This window comes from Mesocricetus auratus, unplaced genomic scaffold (assembly GCF_017639785.1).
Source record: "Mesocricetus auratus isolate SY011 unplaced genomic scaffold, BCM_Maur_2.0 Super-Scaffold_4256, whole genome shotgun sequence".
Classification (NCBI taxonomy): domain Eukaryota; kingdom Metazoa; phylum Chordata; class Mammalia; order Rodentia; family Cricetidae; genus Mesocricetus; species Mesocricetus auratus.
In genome coordinates, this window is record NW_024429182.1 from 12638316 (window position 1) to 12657872 (window position 19557).

Genomic DNA, 19557 nt, shown 5'->3' on the forward strand with positions numbered 1-19557 from the left:
TTAATTTAAGAGCTCTGCTAGTCAATTAACATGTATTAAGTACCATCTTCAAATAACAATGGGGGCAAATAATTATATCCATTCTAGAAATGAATACTGCAGGCTATCTAAACTATGTTTGTTTTCTTGCCTAGGGTTTCCTGAAACTACCTAAGCCACCCTCTTTCCCAAAGCTTCTGCTAAGTGTGTCAGCCCACAGATGTCTCTGCTTCTTGGAAGTCCAAGCACACCTTGGGTATTTCCTCTGACATGATATTCAGTAGCTCAAGTGAGTGAACTACTACCCCACGCTGTTAGCATCTCAAGGCAATCCTCATTATACACCCCATACTGGATCAATATTTTGGGTAAATAAATAATGTAAACCATAAAATAAAGATCTAGAATGAAGAAGGTTTAAAAATTATCTGGTTATATAATGAGATGAAAGCTGGAATGAAGAGAGAATTGCATTCAGGAATTATTAACAGACAAGGTTTAGATTTGAAGTTTCCCCTAGAAAATCTTGTCTGTTAGAGGTTGGTCCACAGCTAGAGATGCCAGTGTGCACTGTTACAAAAACTTTAGTGATGGGGGGATGTCCTTCCATATGCTGTGAATATGCTTATTTTATTGGCTGATGAATAAAGTCTTTGGCCAATGGGCAGGCAGGAAGTATAGGCAGGGCTACCAGACTATGAACATACTGGGAAGAGGGTTGCATAGAGTGAGTCAAAAGAGAGACATCATGTAGCTACAAGGGAAATGGTATGCCTGAGCATTTTCCAGTAAGCCAAGGCCATATGGATATACATGGATTAATAGAAATGGGTTAATAATTAAGAGAGAGCTAGCCAACAAATAAGAAGCCTGAGCCATCAGCCAAACATTTTATGGTTAATATAAGCCTCTATGTGTTTATTTGGGACTAAACAACTGTGGGACCAGGCAGGTCAGAAACTTCTGTCTACACTTTAGGAAGCTAAACCTTAATCTCTCTCCGTCTCTCTGTGTCTGTCTTTCTCTCTGTGCCTTTCTGTGTGTGTCTGTCTGTCTGTCTGTCTGTCTCTGTGTCTCTTTATCTCTATCTCTCTGTCTCTCTCTCCCTGGCTCTTGCTCATGTTTGCCCACTCATTGTTGCTCTCTTTTGCTCTATGCTCTGTCTTTAACTTTCTTCTTTTTCACCATGAGTGTGGAAGCCCCTCCACCACACTCCTCAACTGTGAACATGGGTAACCAGAGACTAAGGGCTGAACTTTCTGAATCCGTGAGCCAAAAATTTTTCCTCTTTTGGAAATAAACCTCTGACTAATGCACATGTCAAAACCTCTGCCCCAAGATTGTGCCCTGGTCATGCTGTCACTTTATGTCTCTCCCACCACACAACACAGATGTGAGTGAAATACTGATGGGTACTCTCTTGACCCTCAGACAATGTCAACTACCCTTGAGTTTATAAATGTAAATTAAAGTGGAAATGAACTGGAGGCAATTGAAATTGATAAGATCGTGGCTCTTCACATCCATTTGAGAAAATTTTTATAGCTCTGGTCCTGAAAACTCTCCAGTGGAACTGTGATAATGACCTCCTCTGAATCTCAAAGTCCTCTAATTCAAGTATCAATGTGTGTGAAGGATGGGGAGTCTGCCAGGCCAGGATAAGAAGCCTGCACCTTCCTTCTCAGTGTGGTCTCGATTTTAAAGGCTCAGAAGTGCTCAGACTGGTGAAAAAAATCTCCTGGCTTGCTTAGCTCCCTTTCAAAGATCTCAAGAGCCCCCAAGCAATTTGCATATAGATTTAGAGGGCATTGTCAATCAGGCAAGCCTTCCTGCTCTATCAGCCCAGCAAAGAGTGCTAGGAAAATCCCTGGTTTGGGTAGAAGGAACATCTCACACAGGGAGCAAGAAGCAGATAAGTGGACTGGAGTAACAGCACACATTCAGCCATTACTGCTTAGATTGCAAAAGTCACTAAGCAATGAGCTAATGAAGCCGGTAGCTGATGTGGAAGCAGCCAATGCTTTGCTCTTTACAAATTTAACTTTAAACAACATTTCATTCATCCCATCCTCTAATTCACGCGCTCAAGACTCTTTAAAGGTGTGTGGGCTCTTCTAATTAGCGGGCCTAAGGGTTAGAATAAAGTGAGAAAGGCTCTGAAAGTCGACAGCTATACTTTGAATTTCCTTTTGTGTCTCTCTCACAGTTTAAAGGTCATATGCTTAAGGTGGTAAGAATATACCCAGGCAGGTCATAATGGTACAAGCTAGAATTCCAGTGTTCAGGAGGTAGAAGCACGTGGAACACCAGTTTGATTGAGCATGGGCTGTGCAGCGAGTTCAAATCTGGCCTGAGCTACGTAGGGAGTCATTATGTCAAATGAGTCAAGGTGAGACTGTCACAAAAACCCAAGGCCATAGTTCAGAACTAAGGTCTTGAGTTCAATTTCGAAAATAGGGACATGATAGGGAGGTGGGAAAGGGTGGGGCAAAGGAAGAATGAGTGGGCAAGCAAGCATTCTATTCCAGAGGCTTGGGGTCTTTATGACAAATAAATGGAGGGCGTTTCTGAACAGGCATTGCTTCCTTCCCCTTCTTTTCCTCCCATTCTTGACGTTACAGCTAGTGAGAATGATAGATCTTAGTTTCCCTCTTTTTTCTTTTGTTGAGACCAAGGAATTGTCAGCATGGGGGTTCCGACTGCAGACACCCAAGTGGTCACTTACCTCTTCCATTAGAATGATGAAGGTTGCATTATGGCCCTGCTCTGCCACCAGGCGCCCATCAGTGGTTACCACATGGAGGCCCCGAGGAGCTTTTCCTGGACACAGTTGAGTCTTAGCAGAGTACTTATCTCTTAACCCATCTGTGCAGTTGTTGGACACAATCCTCCGGTACCTAAAGAGATTTGACAAAAAAACAGTTTGACAATTCTGCAGCTTGTGTCTCTCTCTGTGTGTGTGCACATGTGTATGTGTGTCTATGTGTGTGTGTGCGTGTGTGTGTGTGTGTGTGTGTAAGTTAGGAAGGGAGGGCAAGAGAAAAGAAACAAACTAAGATAACTTCTCACAGTCGCTCTTAAAAGGCAAGTCTCCAAAACTACAGCTATTCACAAAGACAAACAATCCTCATGAGCTGCTATCCCTCCACCTCAGGAAGGCTAGCTCCTTAAACAATATTATTGATCCCACCTAGTGCACCAGGGATCAGATCAGTGTCTAAACCAGCCAAGAAAAATCAATGCTGGCTCCCACACAGCAGAAGAGGAGGCGGCACTGGGCTGGTAAAGCAGGAAGGCAAGCCCACCTCTGTCAGCTAGAAGCCTGTTCCCTTCCCCCAAGGACGCCTCCCAGTTTCTCTGTCATAGGAAGTGGTTAAACACCAGCTTCTAAGTCCCCATAATCAGGTGGTTTCTCCCTGACTCTGCTCAACCCCAGGATATCATTAGTGGAACATCTAATACAAATTTTAAAAAATAACAATGATAACTTTGATTCTGGAGCCACTAGGCTATTTTATAACACATTTTCCCCACTTGCTAAATCCTTATTTCCTCCTCAGTCCAAATGTTACATTAGAAGCACAGGTTTTAAACTCCTTTTCAATACTGGTAAAGTAAGATTACTTTACAAAAGGGGTTAGCATGGGAAACCTCCCTACAAAACACTGCCAACTTCTATGGCAATAGTGTTAAATGTACAGTAGTGTTACATCAATTGCCTTGACCTCTGACTCAAGAGCTTGCCTTTAACCTGACCAGCCACAGAACTATTACTTCTAGAAAGTTCAGGACACCATCTCTAAAACTGGTGTTCTAAGCAAACCACAAAATAAATGAATGTCACGCTACTACCACTCTTCTCCATTACTTCAACCAACAACAACAGCATAAATACCACAACAACAAACAACAATACCTTGAACATCACCACCAATGCCAACACCACCGCAAACACCAATACCACCAACACCACCAAAGTCACCACCACCACCATCTGCAGTACCACCACCAATAGTAACAACAGCAATGCCACCAACATCATTACCAACTCCATCACTCACGGCAACACTCCTACCATCCCATACCCCTACCACTACCACCACCACCACCCCCCCACCACTACCAGCAACAACACCAATACCACCATCACTACCAACACCACCTACAACAACAATAACAACACTACCCCCACCAACAACACCACCCCACCACTACCAGCAACAACACCAATACCACCATCACTACCTACACCACCATCACTAACAACACCACCACCAATAAAAATAACAAAACATCATCACTATCAACACCACCTACAACAACAATAACAACACTACCACCACCGCCACCACCATTGCTGCCATCAAGTCTTTTCTTTCATCCTCCATATCAAGAATTATCAATTCATCTATGGTGTCTTATTCTGAGAGACCCAAAGCTCAAAACTAATGATACTGGTCCTTCATTATATCTGACTTTTCCTCCTTAACATCCTCCACTTCTGAATCAGCCACCCCATCTACATCTTCTCCCAGAGATGCCAAGTTATGCAAACCAAATACTATAGATAGCTCTTGGCTCAAATGAAATTATAATACATCATTATCAACTATCAACTGAGCTATATCTTTATCTTTACTCTCTAGCATGGCAGCTGCTATCCACACAACGCTATCAAAGGCTAGAAACACAGTATAGCACACTGAAATGATACATCACATCAAACAAAATACAGTATTAAAATAATTTTCACCTTTAAATATGTAAACATGATGAGAAATTTACAATTATATACATGATTCATACTGTAGTTCCTTTGATCACCAATGATTTAGTTAAAATAAATTATTCTAAGTTAATCTTTCTGGATCATCTTTACTTACAAGATATTTAGTTTTTATTCAAAATCAGCATCTTTAGAGCTACTTGTATTATAGACAAATGTTATGTCAACTACTTCCTTTGTTCGCTGGATACCATGTTAATACTGTTTGTAATATAATATAGATCAAACTTATGAAAACTAGAATATATATTTCTATAGGAAATCCTTTGAGGGGGAAGTAAATATATTTTTCATCTCCCTGACTTATTTACATAGCTATTTGCTATTTTGGCATACATAATTTGCTTAAAATTAGATCTAGCTCTATTTGCCCCATGATTATATGAGATGTCATAAGAGAAATCATTTCTAATGATTTCTGAAAGATGCCAAGGCTAGAAGCTGGCTTTTGCAGATCATTCCATGTGGCCATTAGGTCCTCCTTGCTCTCTGACAGTACATATCCTTAAGTTGAAATTGTTCAATTTGCATTAAATGACTTAAATCTTTAAAATATATTCTTACAAAAGCACTACATTAAAAGCATGAATTGCCCAGCATGATGTCAAGAAATAAGTGCCCCAAGAATCAAATATTTACCAAAAATTTCATGGGTTTAGAGTATTTCAGGCTACTCAACACACCTATCCCATCATGTTTATGTTTCTTTAATAGATGGCAGATGTTTAGATAGTACCTACTACTCTTTGCAACCATACAGAGTCAAGGTCAAAGAATTTGGAAAACTTAGCTAAGATCTTAGAAAAAACACTTGCAGAGGTAAGAGTGGAGTCCAGAGCACTGAGTGTCTTTGCTTCTCTGAGAGTAGCATAGAACACCAATATCCTCTCTACCCTCTGAGGGAGATTATTACTAATGATGAAGTAGCCTCATTCTAGGAACTTCCAAGCCAGAAGAGAAGCTGACTCCCAGAACCTCAGAGAACCACAAGATGTATCAAAACATGAGAAGTGTGTCCCAGTTCCACCTGCCCAGTCTACGGTTCTTTTGTGGGTCATAGAAGCGGTGAAGGAAAGGGAAAAACAATACATCTCCAGGAAAACCTTTGCCAAGTGTTTGAAGATAATTCCTAAGTGAACAGTCAGAGCACAAAAACAATTAGACAATTCCTGAAAGTGTTCTGAATCTTCTTATTCCAGAACTATCTAGGATGAAGGTTGTGGGTTTTTATTTGATGTGTCTAGTGTTAATGTTTGAGAATGTCCATTGATCTCTCACTAAGAAACACCTGTCACATCTACACACTACTTAGATCAATTTAAAATGGTTGAGGCCCAAAAGGTAAGGCAGGCAAGTCAAGCTATCTTTGGCTAAACATTTCCTCAGCTTCCCTCAGAAGCCTCTGCAAACAAACCTACCCTATCTAAACTCATCTTTATCAAGAAGGATACACTCATTCATTTCATTTTTGAGAACAAACAAGTTGGGTTCCTTCAGGTATTCGACTTACCCAGTGCTATTAAGGTAGCTTTGACCAAGGCTGCAGTCCTTTGAGGGGGAAGCTGGGTTGTACCAGAAAGCTGGGACACACTGGCTCTCCCCATGTCTCTCATAGCCATAGTCACTGTCAAGGAAATGAACATGGTAGAACTATATGTGTGTACAAACGTTAAAACACCCAAAGACATACATAAATATACTCATGTCCCAAAGTCATATCTCATTGTTGAAATAAGCTTCAATAAGACAAATACCCATGCATTTAAAATAGTATATTTTTAGAAATGATATCATTATTTAGGGTTACAGTCTAGAGAGAAAAATGGATTGTCAAAAATATCTAGACGAGAAAATACATGAATTCAAACATGTGACAGGTACAATGGTTTGGAGGTGAGAGTGGGGGACACTATATATTTATATCACACTTTGAAAAACAGAATTAATTAAATAAGTAAATGACAACCAGGGAGATGACTTTAAAGGTCAGGATATATTTTTTATGTACAATGATTTAACATGTACTGTCTGAAAATTGATTTCACAGAATTTATATTCATTTTACAATAAATTCAACTGCTTTCAAGCTTGTGGGTTGTGTGTGTGTGTGTGTGTGTGTGTGTATGTGTATTCACATTTATGCCAATAGAAATTCAAGTACAGTAGAACTATACTTTCTTAAAAATAAAATAAAACTAGGGTTCTTTTCTATTCTTCTATAGAAATACAGCCACAGCATCTGAGGAATAACATGCCCCTGCTTCTGGAGTTGTATAATGTGCTTACATGTGTAAATGTCAAATATATAGGAGTAATAATGTGGGTGGCAAGGATTATACTCTTATAGCCAGCTGGAGCCCACTGAGAGCACCCTCTCTCTCCATCATCCATGCTTCCACATTCAACATCAAAAGACAAAGATCCCTGCAACCCAGACAACCCAACCTCATCATCAGAATATCTCCCCCCTGAAGAGTGAAGGAAGCATAGGACAGAAAGGCAAACTGTTCTTTGTGCTGTGTTAAGGTTTGTCTGATCCCATAGTCTTGAAAACACTGCATAATTATCAGAGTGAATGCAGGACAGCAATGGAAGGAAAATGGGTATTCATTGTAATGATGGCTTCATATATCCTTCACTGTATGTCATGAGCCATCAAACAAATGTGACAAGACCTGTCCTCAATTGTGTCTTCAATCTTTTAAGGAGAAATCTCCCACCCCAAACCTAACACAGCATAAAGAAGCACTGACTGATGGATGAGATCATGTACATTACTATCCACATAGTAACACCATCTACTTCTAGTTGCCATTTAGCCCACTTTAGTTATTTTTGTATGTTATGCTATTGGTGTGCATCATGGTCTCTTCTGTGTTTTGCGGTTTCTTCTTTATTCTTCTTTCATGTTTAGGTTATATGAGCCTATCCATAGTTCACTGCACACAATTTTCAGGGCTACCATATGTTAAAAATTATATTGTCATTGATTTTCAGCAATTAAGTAATCTATAATAAATGTTACAGAGTGAACTAATGCCATGGTGGCCCTAGAACATGGCCCCTTCGAGTACCCCATTACATTGTGCCTATTTCCGCAAGAGGACTGTGAGGCTTGAGTGACACTGAAGGGTTAACTACGGGATGCATGTCCAAATGCCCCAAAGATGACTGGAGTGGATATGAGCAGGGCTGCCAATCAATGGAAAGGCAGAATGCAAGAGCAGCTTGGACACAACCTTGCTTCAATGAAGCTGGAAGAAAGGAGAGCAAAAGAGACATTTCTGCCAGGTGACTCCTTTGACAAGTGGCTGACCCACTAGTAGAGAGCCCCTGGCTTACAGTTCATCTGGACTTACTGTAGCTTGAAACAGCCATGAAATCTGTCTCTTAAATATATGTGGGGAATTTTGTAAGGTAATTAATGGTTGTTAAAACAATTATTAAAAATGAGTTATATTACATTTCATTCACATAAATTATATTTAATAGTCAGTAAAATACACAAAAGGCATTATTCTATTCCTTTACTGTATTCTAGCTATCTAGCTATAACATACTGTATGTGTATTACTATATACAACATTTGCTTAGTTACATATTAATATAGTTATTTATGTTCTCAGGGTCTTTTATATCCACGAATCTGTCTTGTAGGAATACTAAAATAAAGTGGTCTTCATTCATTGGTATAATGTTGAAATCGGTCATTGTGGAATTATGTACAAGACTTCGGTGATTGTTCCCTGAGAGTTAAACATCTGTCAGCACACCACTGAACACTGACTTCCCAAACATTATTTATGCATGGAAATACTGGGCTCTGGTGTACACATACTATGCCCAGAAAACTCCTCTATGGCTTTATGAGCTGAACCTGTTGACCGGTACTGCTGACCCTAGAAAATACTGGGAATCTTGGAAGGAAAGAATGCTTCTCTTAAGTAGCCTTGGGGAGAATAGAGATGTTTTCAAGGCCCTTTGCAAAATGCAACCATCCTCAGCAGTTCTGTTCAGCTCTGCTACCTGTTGGCACTGCAGTAATTAAAAAAGGTGCGTCAAGCGTGTTGCTCTGCCCCACAGAGTAAAAGCACCTCATTAATATTTAACAACACCAACAGAAACCAGCTGCCTCCAAGCTCTGGACTTCTTCATTAATTTCGGCTAAATGCATATTAAACTCTTTTACACTGTCCATCCTCCCTCCCAGCTCATGAGTCTGCATGTTTTAAACAAACAAACAGTCATTGGTCCAGCTTCCTGGGGAAAGGTGTGAGGTTATGAATTGTGAGACTTGAACAGAATACAGCAGAAAGTCTGACTTGTGTCAGGGAAGAATGCTGCCAGATTCTGCACACCTTCAAGCAGTTTATCTCAAGTCAATAATTAACCCCTGCGAGCTGCTTGATCATGAAAGCAGCAGAATGCCCTTCTGTTTAGGAAAAAATATGCCCATTTCTAAGAATATGTATAATGACCAAACCCAGCCCATGGAAAAGCCTTAGATTCAGAAGGAAAATGGCAAGAAAAGTTCTGAGATTAAAAAGTGTGTGTCATCATATAAAAGGGTAATTTTGCAATGTGGATCTAATCCATTCTGTAAAGAAACAGGCAGAAGAGCAAGAAGGACTTGTCAGAGATTGTACAAAGCTACTCCCGGCATAGAGAGCTACTACTTCATCAGAACATGTTCCATGCTCCCTAAGAACAACATTCTGAAATTTAAAAAAAGGGATTCATTATATTTTTAGGTAGTGTGTGTGTGTGTGTGTGTGTGTGAGAGAGAGAGAGAGAGAGAGAGTGTGTGTGAGAGAGTCAGAGAGACAGAGAGAGAGAGAGAGACAGAGAGAGAGAGCACATTAGTACCTGTGGAGATACTGCATCCCCTCAAGCTGGATGAAGTTACAGGTGGCTGTGAGCCACCTAGTTTGGGTTCTAGAGTTGAATTCAGCTCCTCTGCAAGAACAGTGCATGTTCTAACTGCTAATTCATCTCTAGTCCATTCTGAAACTTTGGACCAGTCAGAAAGTCAAGGTCTCTTCCCAACACGCTTCAAGGTCTGTGTGGTGTCCAGCCAGGTAGAGGCCAGCAGGGTGCCTCTGACCCCACCCCTCCTTCCCATCTAGCAGCTGAGGTTCTAGGACAGGTACTTTGATCCCATCTTACAAGGCTTTGGGATGGGCTTGGGACCAGGTCGATCTTCTCTGGCACAGTAAAAGTTCCCGCGAAATGAGAATAATAATTACCATCCTCATTCGGTAAGGCATGAACCCATATGCAGCTACAAAAAGAGATGACTACATCATAGCCAAAAATTACTCAGAAAACCTGACAGTCACCCCTTAATCATTTCTTTTGATCTAATCCCATTAGAGTCATTTGCCTTATCCTTCTCCATAAGGATGGCTTGCTTATATATCTGTTCTGTTTAAGTCAGCCTGTTGCCCATGTCCCTAAATATATGCTTATATAATTAAATGGCACAGCTCCATTACCAGTCCCTGAAAGAAGCCATCCATGATTACATGTGATCTCTTTTTTCTGACAGTCTCTTCACCTGTGATAAAACCAGCTCTGTCTAACAGAACCTCCTATAGTGGAGATATTTCAAATACATATATTCCATTATGGTAACCACTAACCAATTCAACTAAGAAACTATATTTTAATTTAATTAAATCTTAATGTAAACAATCAACATATGAGTAGTGGCTACTAATTCAATACTTTATTGTATTCTTTTTGTGTTCTGTTATATCTTCTTCTGGTGCAGTAGCTCTCATTTAAACATTGCTTATTGTCTTGCTTATACTTTAACTAGTCCACTTTAGAAAAAACAAAAAACATGCTTACTTATGTTCAATATGTGTAAAAACAAATGCTTTATGGCCCATAAGTACACCTGAAACTATGTGTGTGACATCCCCAAATCCCTTTCCCTGCGTCTTCTGCATCGCAACAAGGTTACCTCACCCTGTGAATATGGCTCCAGACTGAACATAGAAGAAATCGCCACGGCATTCTCAGTCTCGGGCCTCAGAAATTAGAACATTATCATCTTGAGTAATGGAGCTATCTATAAGATGCCTAACTCTTCTCAGAGCTAGATGAGAAATTAAGGTTATTCATATAAAAGACTACTACAAGATCCAGTACATAGTAGGTACTCAGCCAAAGTTACTGATGAGTGAGCAAAAGGAGTGAATGAAAAAAAAATGAAACTACTTCTTGTGTTAGCACTGGTAAGCATCTTCCTTCCCAGAGGACTAGCCTCTATCCACTCTGCACCCCAAAGCTTTGGAACAAGTCCTTCTCTAGCACCTGAGACTGATGGCAACCTTCATTCTCTCCTGCGTGGGCATTTGTTCCTGTGCCTCACCTGTGCCCTCATGGAGGCTGCTTTTCAAAGCTCTTCATAGCAAACTTGAGGCTGGGTATCTTTTAGGCATCTAAGTAGAAAATTCAATCTCTCTCTCTCTCTTTTTTTTTTTTTTTTGGTTTTTACGAGACAGGGTTTCTTTGTATTGTTTCAGAGGCTGTCGGTCCAGCCTGGCGTTGAACTCACAGAGATCCGCCTGCCTCTGCCTCCCGAGTGCTGGGATTAAAGGTGTGCACCACCACCGCCCGGCCAGAAAATCCAATCTTTATGTGATATTTACACTTTTTGCCTTAACCTTGCATTCTACAGATAGATACTTCTAAGACTTGATAAGCTTCTTCCCTTAAGTCAAATTATCTTCCCTTTGTGAGTCCAGGTTGTGTGTCCATTAGCTCCTACCAATATGAAAATATTAAATACACCATTCCCACCCTAAACTTCACTAAACTTACTAAAGAATTCCCTCTGCTGCTCTCAGAGTCTTAAACATTGCCCAGGGCAACTGTAAAAGCAGGCCTGCTCTGTCTCAGGGATGCACCTAAATGGAGTGTGTATGATAATGACTAGACCTGAATGAACTGGAAAGTCCCAGAAGGGCACCATAGGACTCAGGCTATGATCACTCTGCTGTGATACTGGCTTCCGGGATTAACACTAAACTATGTTTGATGGAAAATCATAATTGATTTTTTCTTTTTAAAAATGTATTTATCTCATTTTATGTGTGAGTGTTTTGCCTGAATTTATGCATATACACTGTGTATGTACCTAGTGGTTGTGGAGGCCAGAAGAGAGCGCCAGTTTCCCTGGAACTGGAGTTACAGATGCTTATAAACCACCATGTGGGTTCTGGGAACTGAACTCCAGTCCCCTGCAGAAGTGACATCAGATGCTCTAACTCCTGAGCCAATGCTGCTGCTCACTGACTTGAAGTCAAAGAGAAGAGTTTCCAACCTTTACCCTGAAAACGATGTTAATAAGTCAGGAATTGCCATCAAAAGCTGCTTGATTTATATGAAGACATGATGAAAGCACACATTTAGGTGGCGTGATTGTTGCTATTGTTGTCATTCTCTGATTGTGACCAGGTGTAAGACTGGGTCTCTACTTTTTAGTGACTCTGTACCAACTGCAAGTATTTTCTGCCTTCTTTTTAATACAAGGTGTGATTTATAATAGAAATGCAAACATTGGCCGGGTGGTGGTGGCGCATGCCTTTAATCCCAGCACTCGGGAGGCAGAGGCAGGTGGATCTCTGTAAGTTCGAGACCAAGCCTGGTCTACCAAGAGAGTTCCAGGACAGCCTCCAAAACAATACAGAGAAACCCTGTCTCGAAAAAAAAAAACAAACAAACAAAAAAAAGGAAATGCAAAAATCTAGTACTTTATATAGGAAACTCTATGATGTCTACTTGGAGATCTTATACCTATTATAATTCCACTAGCAATGGTAAAAATTTCTTTATTTCAAATTGTCTTTAGAGTTAATGAAATAGTCTATATTAAATTTTTACTTAGAGCAGTCATTTGGAGATGAGTTTTAATTTTAGAGGAACTAAATGTGGAGACCCTATTCCTTCTTAAACATAATAGAAATCTCAGATAATAGGATTTGTTTTCCTTTCTGAGCAATAGAGATGCCATAGAAGCAATAAACCAAGATTTAGCCATCCTTGAACATGAACCCCAACTCTGCCTCTACCATTTATTTAACTATGGCCAGGTAACATTATGAACAAATGGCTCCTTTTACTCACATTAACATCACAGTGTCTTGAATAGAGATAGGTGAGACCTCCATCAGCACAAATGTAAGAACCACAGAATGCTTCACAAGGGCTCCCCTCCTCTTCCCTATACCCTGCTTTACTTAGATTCTCATAGTAGTCCCCAAAGAAGTGCTCAAAACCACTTTAAGTACTGTCACTAGCATTAAAATAATTGCATAGCACCCAAAGGAATGACTTTTAAAACAGTGCTTACTTAAATGTTTAAGTTCTGATTTATCTGTATAAATCCTATGGGGCATCACTTAACTCTGGGGAACAGATTCACAACTCCAGTAGCAGCAACAGCTACCATATGTTGTAGACTGCTCAGGTAATAGTCTTATTTATATTAATGATCTACCCTAATTCATTTGCTAATTCATTTATTTACCCCTAGGACCTGGGGAGAGACATGTTATGTATTTTTATTTTGCATTCAAGGAAGTAATGACACAGAAATTAAGAAAATTTCCCAGAAGAATAATCTGTGAATGTAATTGTTGGGATTTTTATATAGATTAGTAAATGCTAATAGAATATGATAAGGAGAGAAATAGTATTTTGTAATCTTTTTTCCCCTTCCTACTTGTGAGTCCTCCTAGCAGCTTCAGATCAAGGAGACATAACAGAATCTATAGTGTGGCATATTCAAGGCAGTAAGCCTAATGGAGTCAGTCCAGAGAAGGACACAAGGTACTCTGGTTCAAGTGTGAAATGTCCCTCCTAGACTCACAGGCTTGGCCATCTGTTTCTAAGCTGGTAGGGGTGTCTTGGCAAGCAATGGAAACTTTAGGAAGTGTATCTACTATAGAAGAGTTGAGTCACAAAGGGTAGTCTTTAAGAATTTGTAACCTGACCTGTTTTCTGTTTCCTGCCCTCCCAAAATTTACAGAGTCCCAATGCATATTACTGCTACCATGATGGACTGGAGCTTCTTAAACTATGAGCCCTTAGTTGATTGTTCAGGTATTTTGTCACAGCAGTGAGAAAAGTAGGAAATACAATGTCCATATTATACTTCTAAGAAGACTTGATCTGATTACACACTTATCTGTTGTTTTCATAATTAAAAAATTCCCAGCTGGGAAAATATTCTTATTTTCAAAAGAACTTCTAACAAAGATAGGGCCCTGCAATTGAAATTTAAATTCATTTGGTACATGTCACTTTAATGAATCTCACTGAAGCCAAGTTATCTAAGATTGAAGAACAGATGGGGAGCACCCATGATCACTCTACACAAGTGACTTTCAGTTATCAGTTGACGTTTGAGTAAATCCAGGAAACAGAAACAAGACTTCCAGGCACGAGCCATATGAAATGGAGACGAGAGAAGGGAGATTGCTGTGTAAGGATAAATGCCCTATGGTCTTCAGTGTACATTGCTATTCTGTACCAGAGGATCCCAAACACAACTCTGCCATTGCCCTATCCCCTTCCTCAATAATAGGCTGATGCTTGATCCATTAGCTGTTTCTTCAAACCTATGATATACACTATCAATTGTCAAATGGAATTTCAGCTTCTGACTGAATACATAGGAGGCATTCATCTAGCTGAGACCAGAGGGATATCCACATCTTCTGAGAACTGGGAAGGTATTTTGACTCTCCCAAGAACAACAAAAATATGTTACAACGCTTTATTGAATGTTTAGAGTTTACATTGGAATTTTAAAAGTGAGGGAAGTTTAAAGCTCCTACATTCACAGCACTTACATTCTACTGGGGAAAGCCAGGTGATAATAAAACATTCAAAAGCATAGTCACTTCACACAGTGAATACTAACAAGACAAAAGCATGGGGGTGTGCGAGAGAGCACCAGGGTATATAGATGAGGCATGGTGTCTTCAGCATTTCTAAGAGGCTAAGGGTTTTGAAGAAACATGAGAGATTAAAAGGTGTCAGCTATGCTGAAACATGGGGAAAACTGTTGTATTCTTCAGTGCTCCTCCTAGGAATGAGCCTAGGGTTAATTAATTACTGGAGTTGGTAGTGTGACTATAATACAGCTAATGAAAGGATATTTATTTTAAAAATAGATAGAAAAAGATGTCAGGCCAAAATGCCATCAAAAAGTAGTATCTTAGAGGAGAGAGAATCCATTAAGATATTATAAGATACGATTTGGAATAAAAAAAGGTACCTGATCCAGTAACTAGGACTGGAGACACACAGCCAGGACTTTAGGGTGACAGTGGGAGAATTGAATGGGGAGTTAGCAGACTTTTGGCATGATAACAACAGCCACAACGGTGGATGCAAGTGCTTTCAGGGACAGTGTGTTTGGGAGGGAGAACCTGAAATGGCTCATTGATGGCCTGGGTCTGAGGGTAGGGAAAAGAGAAGTCAGTCCAGGACTTTCATTTCAGCGATGGTATGGACGGCTCTATGTTTGGTTGAAATCGGAGAAACTGATCCAGAAATGTCTTCCAGTCAAAAAGATTTTTCAGCCATACTCATTATGCCCCCTCTTTTAGAAAACCAGGTGTATGTCATGCAGGTTAGATAGACTTATTCCTTAGAGGAGAAAATAGACTTATTCCTCAGAGGAGAAAGAAGCTGGGGCTGGAACAAGGAAATTTCATATATGGGAGTCATCAGTTGTAGGGGAAATTAGATATCCGAATTCTAGATATAAGGTGCACTTTTTCATTGCCATTAGAGGCAGAATTGTAGTCTAAAACTGAAAGAAAACAAAGACCTCTAACACAAAGAATTGACCAACCTTTGAGCAGATGTCAATGTTAATTACCTTGATTTGATCACTCCACAGGGTTATATCACAAAAAATTGTTATACTGTATCTAATAAATATATGCAAATATAAATAAGTTATAAAAGTAGGAGGAAATGATGACAGAGTATCCACACATAGGAAGGTGCACAATTGGGGAAAATATGTACAAAGGGAACTGCCAGTAACTCTTTGAGCCTCGTAAGTACCCGTTACACTCCCCCAGGACTACTGAATGTAGCTACTCACTCACTGGAAATGAGGAGGTACAGGAAAGTTCCATAGGAAACTTTGATCGTACAGCACTGGTATTCCTCATAATTGGTCCTCATTCTCACTTTGAAGACTGTTCCAGCAACTAAGACCATAGATGTACCTCTTGTATCTGGGTCAAACTAACTCCATCTTCATCCTCACCCACAAGCAGGTAAATATCTAGTTGGAACTGAAGATGAAATTTCAAAGGACTCACCATTCGAAGTCCCAGTCAGCACAGACACAAGGTTCTGATACCACCGACCCAGAGTAATCTCTTCCAAGGGCACACTGAGCGCCTGGCTTGCGTTTCTTGAATATTTTCCTTTCCCCCATGACACAAGGCTCTCCCTTAAAGACAAAGTCCATAGTAAGATAGGCAATAAAACACACATGAGGTGAAATAAGATAGTTGGTCAACAAAAGCATTGGCCTTTAGTATTCAATGTAGCAATATCATTTCTCAGTAATGTTTGGGAGCTTCCAGAACAAACATGCTAACCTTTTACCATTGCATGAAAGGACCACTACGTCCTTTCTATCCGTAATGTCTACATAATACTGTTTTCTTCTCTATCTTTGTGGAGAACACAAGGACTTAAGACTCAATAGAATAGCATGCCCTTGTCCAAGTAGCTTTACCAGCTAAAGCAATGAGAAATCAACTTCTGGTTTACTGTTTTTACCATTTATATTATCTTCACAGTAAAACTGAGGTTGACCCCATAAGTTCAATCTCTGCCCCTCCTCTCTCTCTTTCTCTCTCTCTCTCTCTCTCTCTCTCTCTCTCTCTCTCTCTCTCTCTCTCTCTCTCTCTGTCTCTCTCTCTCTGTCTTTCTCTCTCTCTCTCTCTCTCTGTCTTTCTCTCTATCTCTCCCTCTAATCCCCTTTCCTCTTATAAATAATTAAACTGAAGGCCTACATATTAGACAAGGGCAAAAAGAAGAAAAGTTGGTACAAAATCCAAGGACACAAGGGATGGGAAGAATGCAGAAGTCTGTCTACACTCTATGGCAATAAACATCTGCAATCACTAGACCCATTCACCTTGCATCCTTTTTTGGTATCCCCTTTCCTGGTGCTTCAGGGCCCTTACTCCACACTGTTCTGAGATGTGCTCTCACTTTCCAAAATGGCAGTGCAGATGAGCATATCATAAGAGGCATCCTAACTGCCTGGTACTCATTTCTTTGCCAATTGAGCTGACATCTGAAATTATTATTATGTCTTCTACTCTAGGAAGTTCAGGTATCTAGAATTACAAAGAATTCTGGGATATATGTTATTTACCCCTGTTGGTCCTGTATGTACATTTTTTCCTTATAGTCATACACTCATGCTCAAATGACATACTGCTTTTCTTTCCCAAAAAACTGAAGGACAGAGAAGACCAAACCCAACTGGCAGTTGTTTCCAAAGCTAATGGAATTGGCCAACGTATGGTACCTGATTGAGGATGGTACCTGATTGAGCATATGCCAGCACATCCCAACGTATGGTACCTGATTGAGCAGGTGCCATGTCTCAAAGTCCTCCTTGGTGCAGCGCCGGCTGAAGATAGACTTGTAGTCCACTTTCACCAACTGCCATTCGGAGCGTAGACTGAAGTGGCCAAAAACTCTAAGTACAACATAGAAAAAGCCCAGCATCAGTCAGTAACATGCCATACTGGAGAGGGGGAGATCACGATAGCCTAAACTTGAAGGATCACTTCAAAGTGAGTCCCTTGAAACAGTGGTCTCCCTCTTCAGTGGCTGGGGTCTTCATATCTTCCGCTAACTGATTGCCATTCACAGTAAGTTTAGTATTATTTAATGCAAAATTACTATATGTGCTTTACAGGAAACATTAAAATAATTTACACCCCAAATGAAGCCATTCTTTGTATTTTGACACATAGCTTTTACATTTCTTTTTAATGTCAGGACTAGTAGGTTGTCTACCCATGTCTAGTTCTAGGAATAGTTTCCTCATCTATAAAACAAAATTGTGCATGAGTGTGTGTGTATGTGTGTGTGTGTTCACATACATGTGCACACTTATACACATTGGGAGTAGTGAAATACATTATATAATATAAAATTTGACCCTACTGGTGCCAAAATCCTATGACCATCTCTGTGCCTTTTCATTGAAATTCTTACTGCATGACTTATACTAATGCTTATTCTCTTTTCGCCTTCTTTGAAAAACCGAAGCGTTCCAATAAAAGAAAGTCATGTTTACGTACAGAAATGAAGAATGCCATCTGTGTGAACCAGATAATCAATACTGACCTTTGTAAAGTCCAGTTATTGATAGACCTATAAATATGAATGATCAATCACTCTAGAAAAAATGAAGAAGAAAAAAGACTGACCATCAATTCTCCACTGGGGTGGCATGTCATGTGATTCCAGTTCAAGACATCTATCATTGTGATGGAGAGGCCAGACTAGTCACGCTAGGAGCCTTTTTGAAGAACTAGAGGATGCCCATTTTAACAAGCCTCAATCACACTCCCAGTCTTGCATTCTCTGCTGCCCTGGTCTAAACATTCTTATGCTGAAACTAAAGGACCTCTCATTGAAACCTTTCTTTCAACTCCTTGAAAGATGTTGATGCTTATAAGAGGGGATGAGGACTAAAGTGAACTGTAAAATGTGGGAAAAATTGGTATTGTAGATCACCTAACTTAAAATAAATCTTGGGAAACAGTGTTTAATGTATTATCAGATAAAAATTACATGAAAGATTGACAGCCTTATATAAAAAACATTTAAACAGACCTTGAGGGAGAAACTGAGGGCTATACTTTATTGAGACTGTATTGTCTTTTTAAAACTCTATCTTGAAATAGGCTAGAAGTTTTGAATCTAGGATATTCCACATATATAGCTGATATTATCTTTCCCCTGAATTTTCTATGTCTTTTTAATTCTTGCTAAATACATTCATTACTAAGCCCAATACAGAGATGTTATCTCATCCATCAAGGTAGTTCCACTACTTATCTCTAAATTTATTCAAAAGGTACAAGAAAGCCAATTATTTTTAAGTATATTTTTGGTTTTTCTTTCTTAGGCAAGGTCTCATGTATCCCAGACTGACCTCAATCTATGTAGCCAAGGATGGCCCTGAACTCCTTATCCTCCTTCGAATTACAGGAATGTGCCACAATGTCAGATCCCTTAAAATTTTAACAAAATATCTATGTCTTATAAGGTTCTACTTGCTTTGCAATATGAACGCTAAATTAATAACTGGACCAGTAAAAAAATAAGATTTTGAAGATGACCTTGACAAATATGTCTGTACTTCTTTGCTCAGATATAAAAATCTTCCAACATTCAAACATTATTTCCTGTAGTAAGTCTTTCTTGGTTGTAGCAATCTGAATATCATGATTCTAGTGATATTAAAGCAAATCCATCTCCTTGCTCTAAACAGTTATTTCATAGTTCATAACATACATAATGTCAGATTAATTCTACTCATTTCTATAAGAAGATTACTAGGCAGAAAGAAGAAAATACAAGGTACATGATATACCTGCATGTCAACAAGGCAGGTGACAAGGTCTGCACAGTAGTTTTGAAGAAAAAAATTAAAATGTGAGCCAGCTGCTAGTAAAATGATGTGTTTGAGCAGTACCTAATTAAAGTATGGAAAT

General features: G+C 39.6%; 1 protein-coding gene across 1 annotated transcript in view; it reads right to left on the minus strand.

The window, feature by feature from the left end:
- Sorcs3 (sortilin related VPS10 domain containing receptor 3) overlaps positions 1-19557 on the minus strand; it is a 609591-nt gene that overhangs the window by 38440 nt on the left and 551594 nt on the right. Inside the window, exons 15-18 of the mRNA XM_005063478.4 lie at positions 17408-17525; positions 16123-16256; positions 6276-6389; positions 2705-2876 (exon numbers count right to left, since the gene is read on the minus strand). Coding sequence (XP_005063535.1) covers positions 2705-2876; positions 6276-6389; positions 16123-16256; positions 17408-17525 — 538 coding nt within the window. The remainder of the gene's footprint in view (positions 1-2704; positions 2877-6275; positions 6390-16122; positions 16257-17407; positions 17526-19557) is intronic.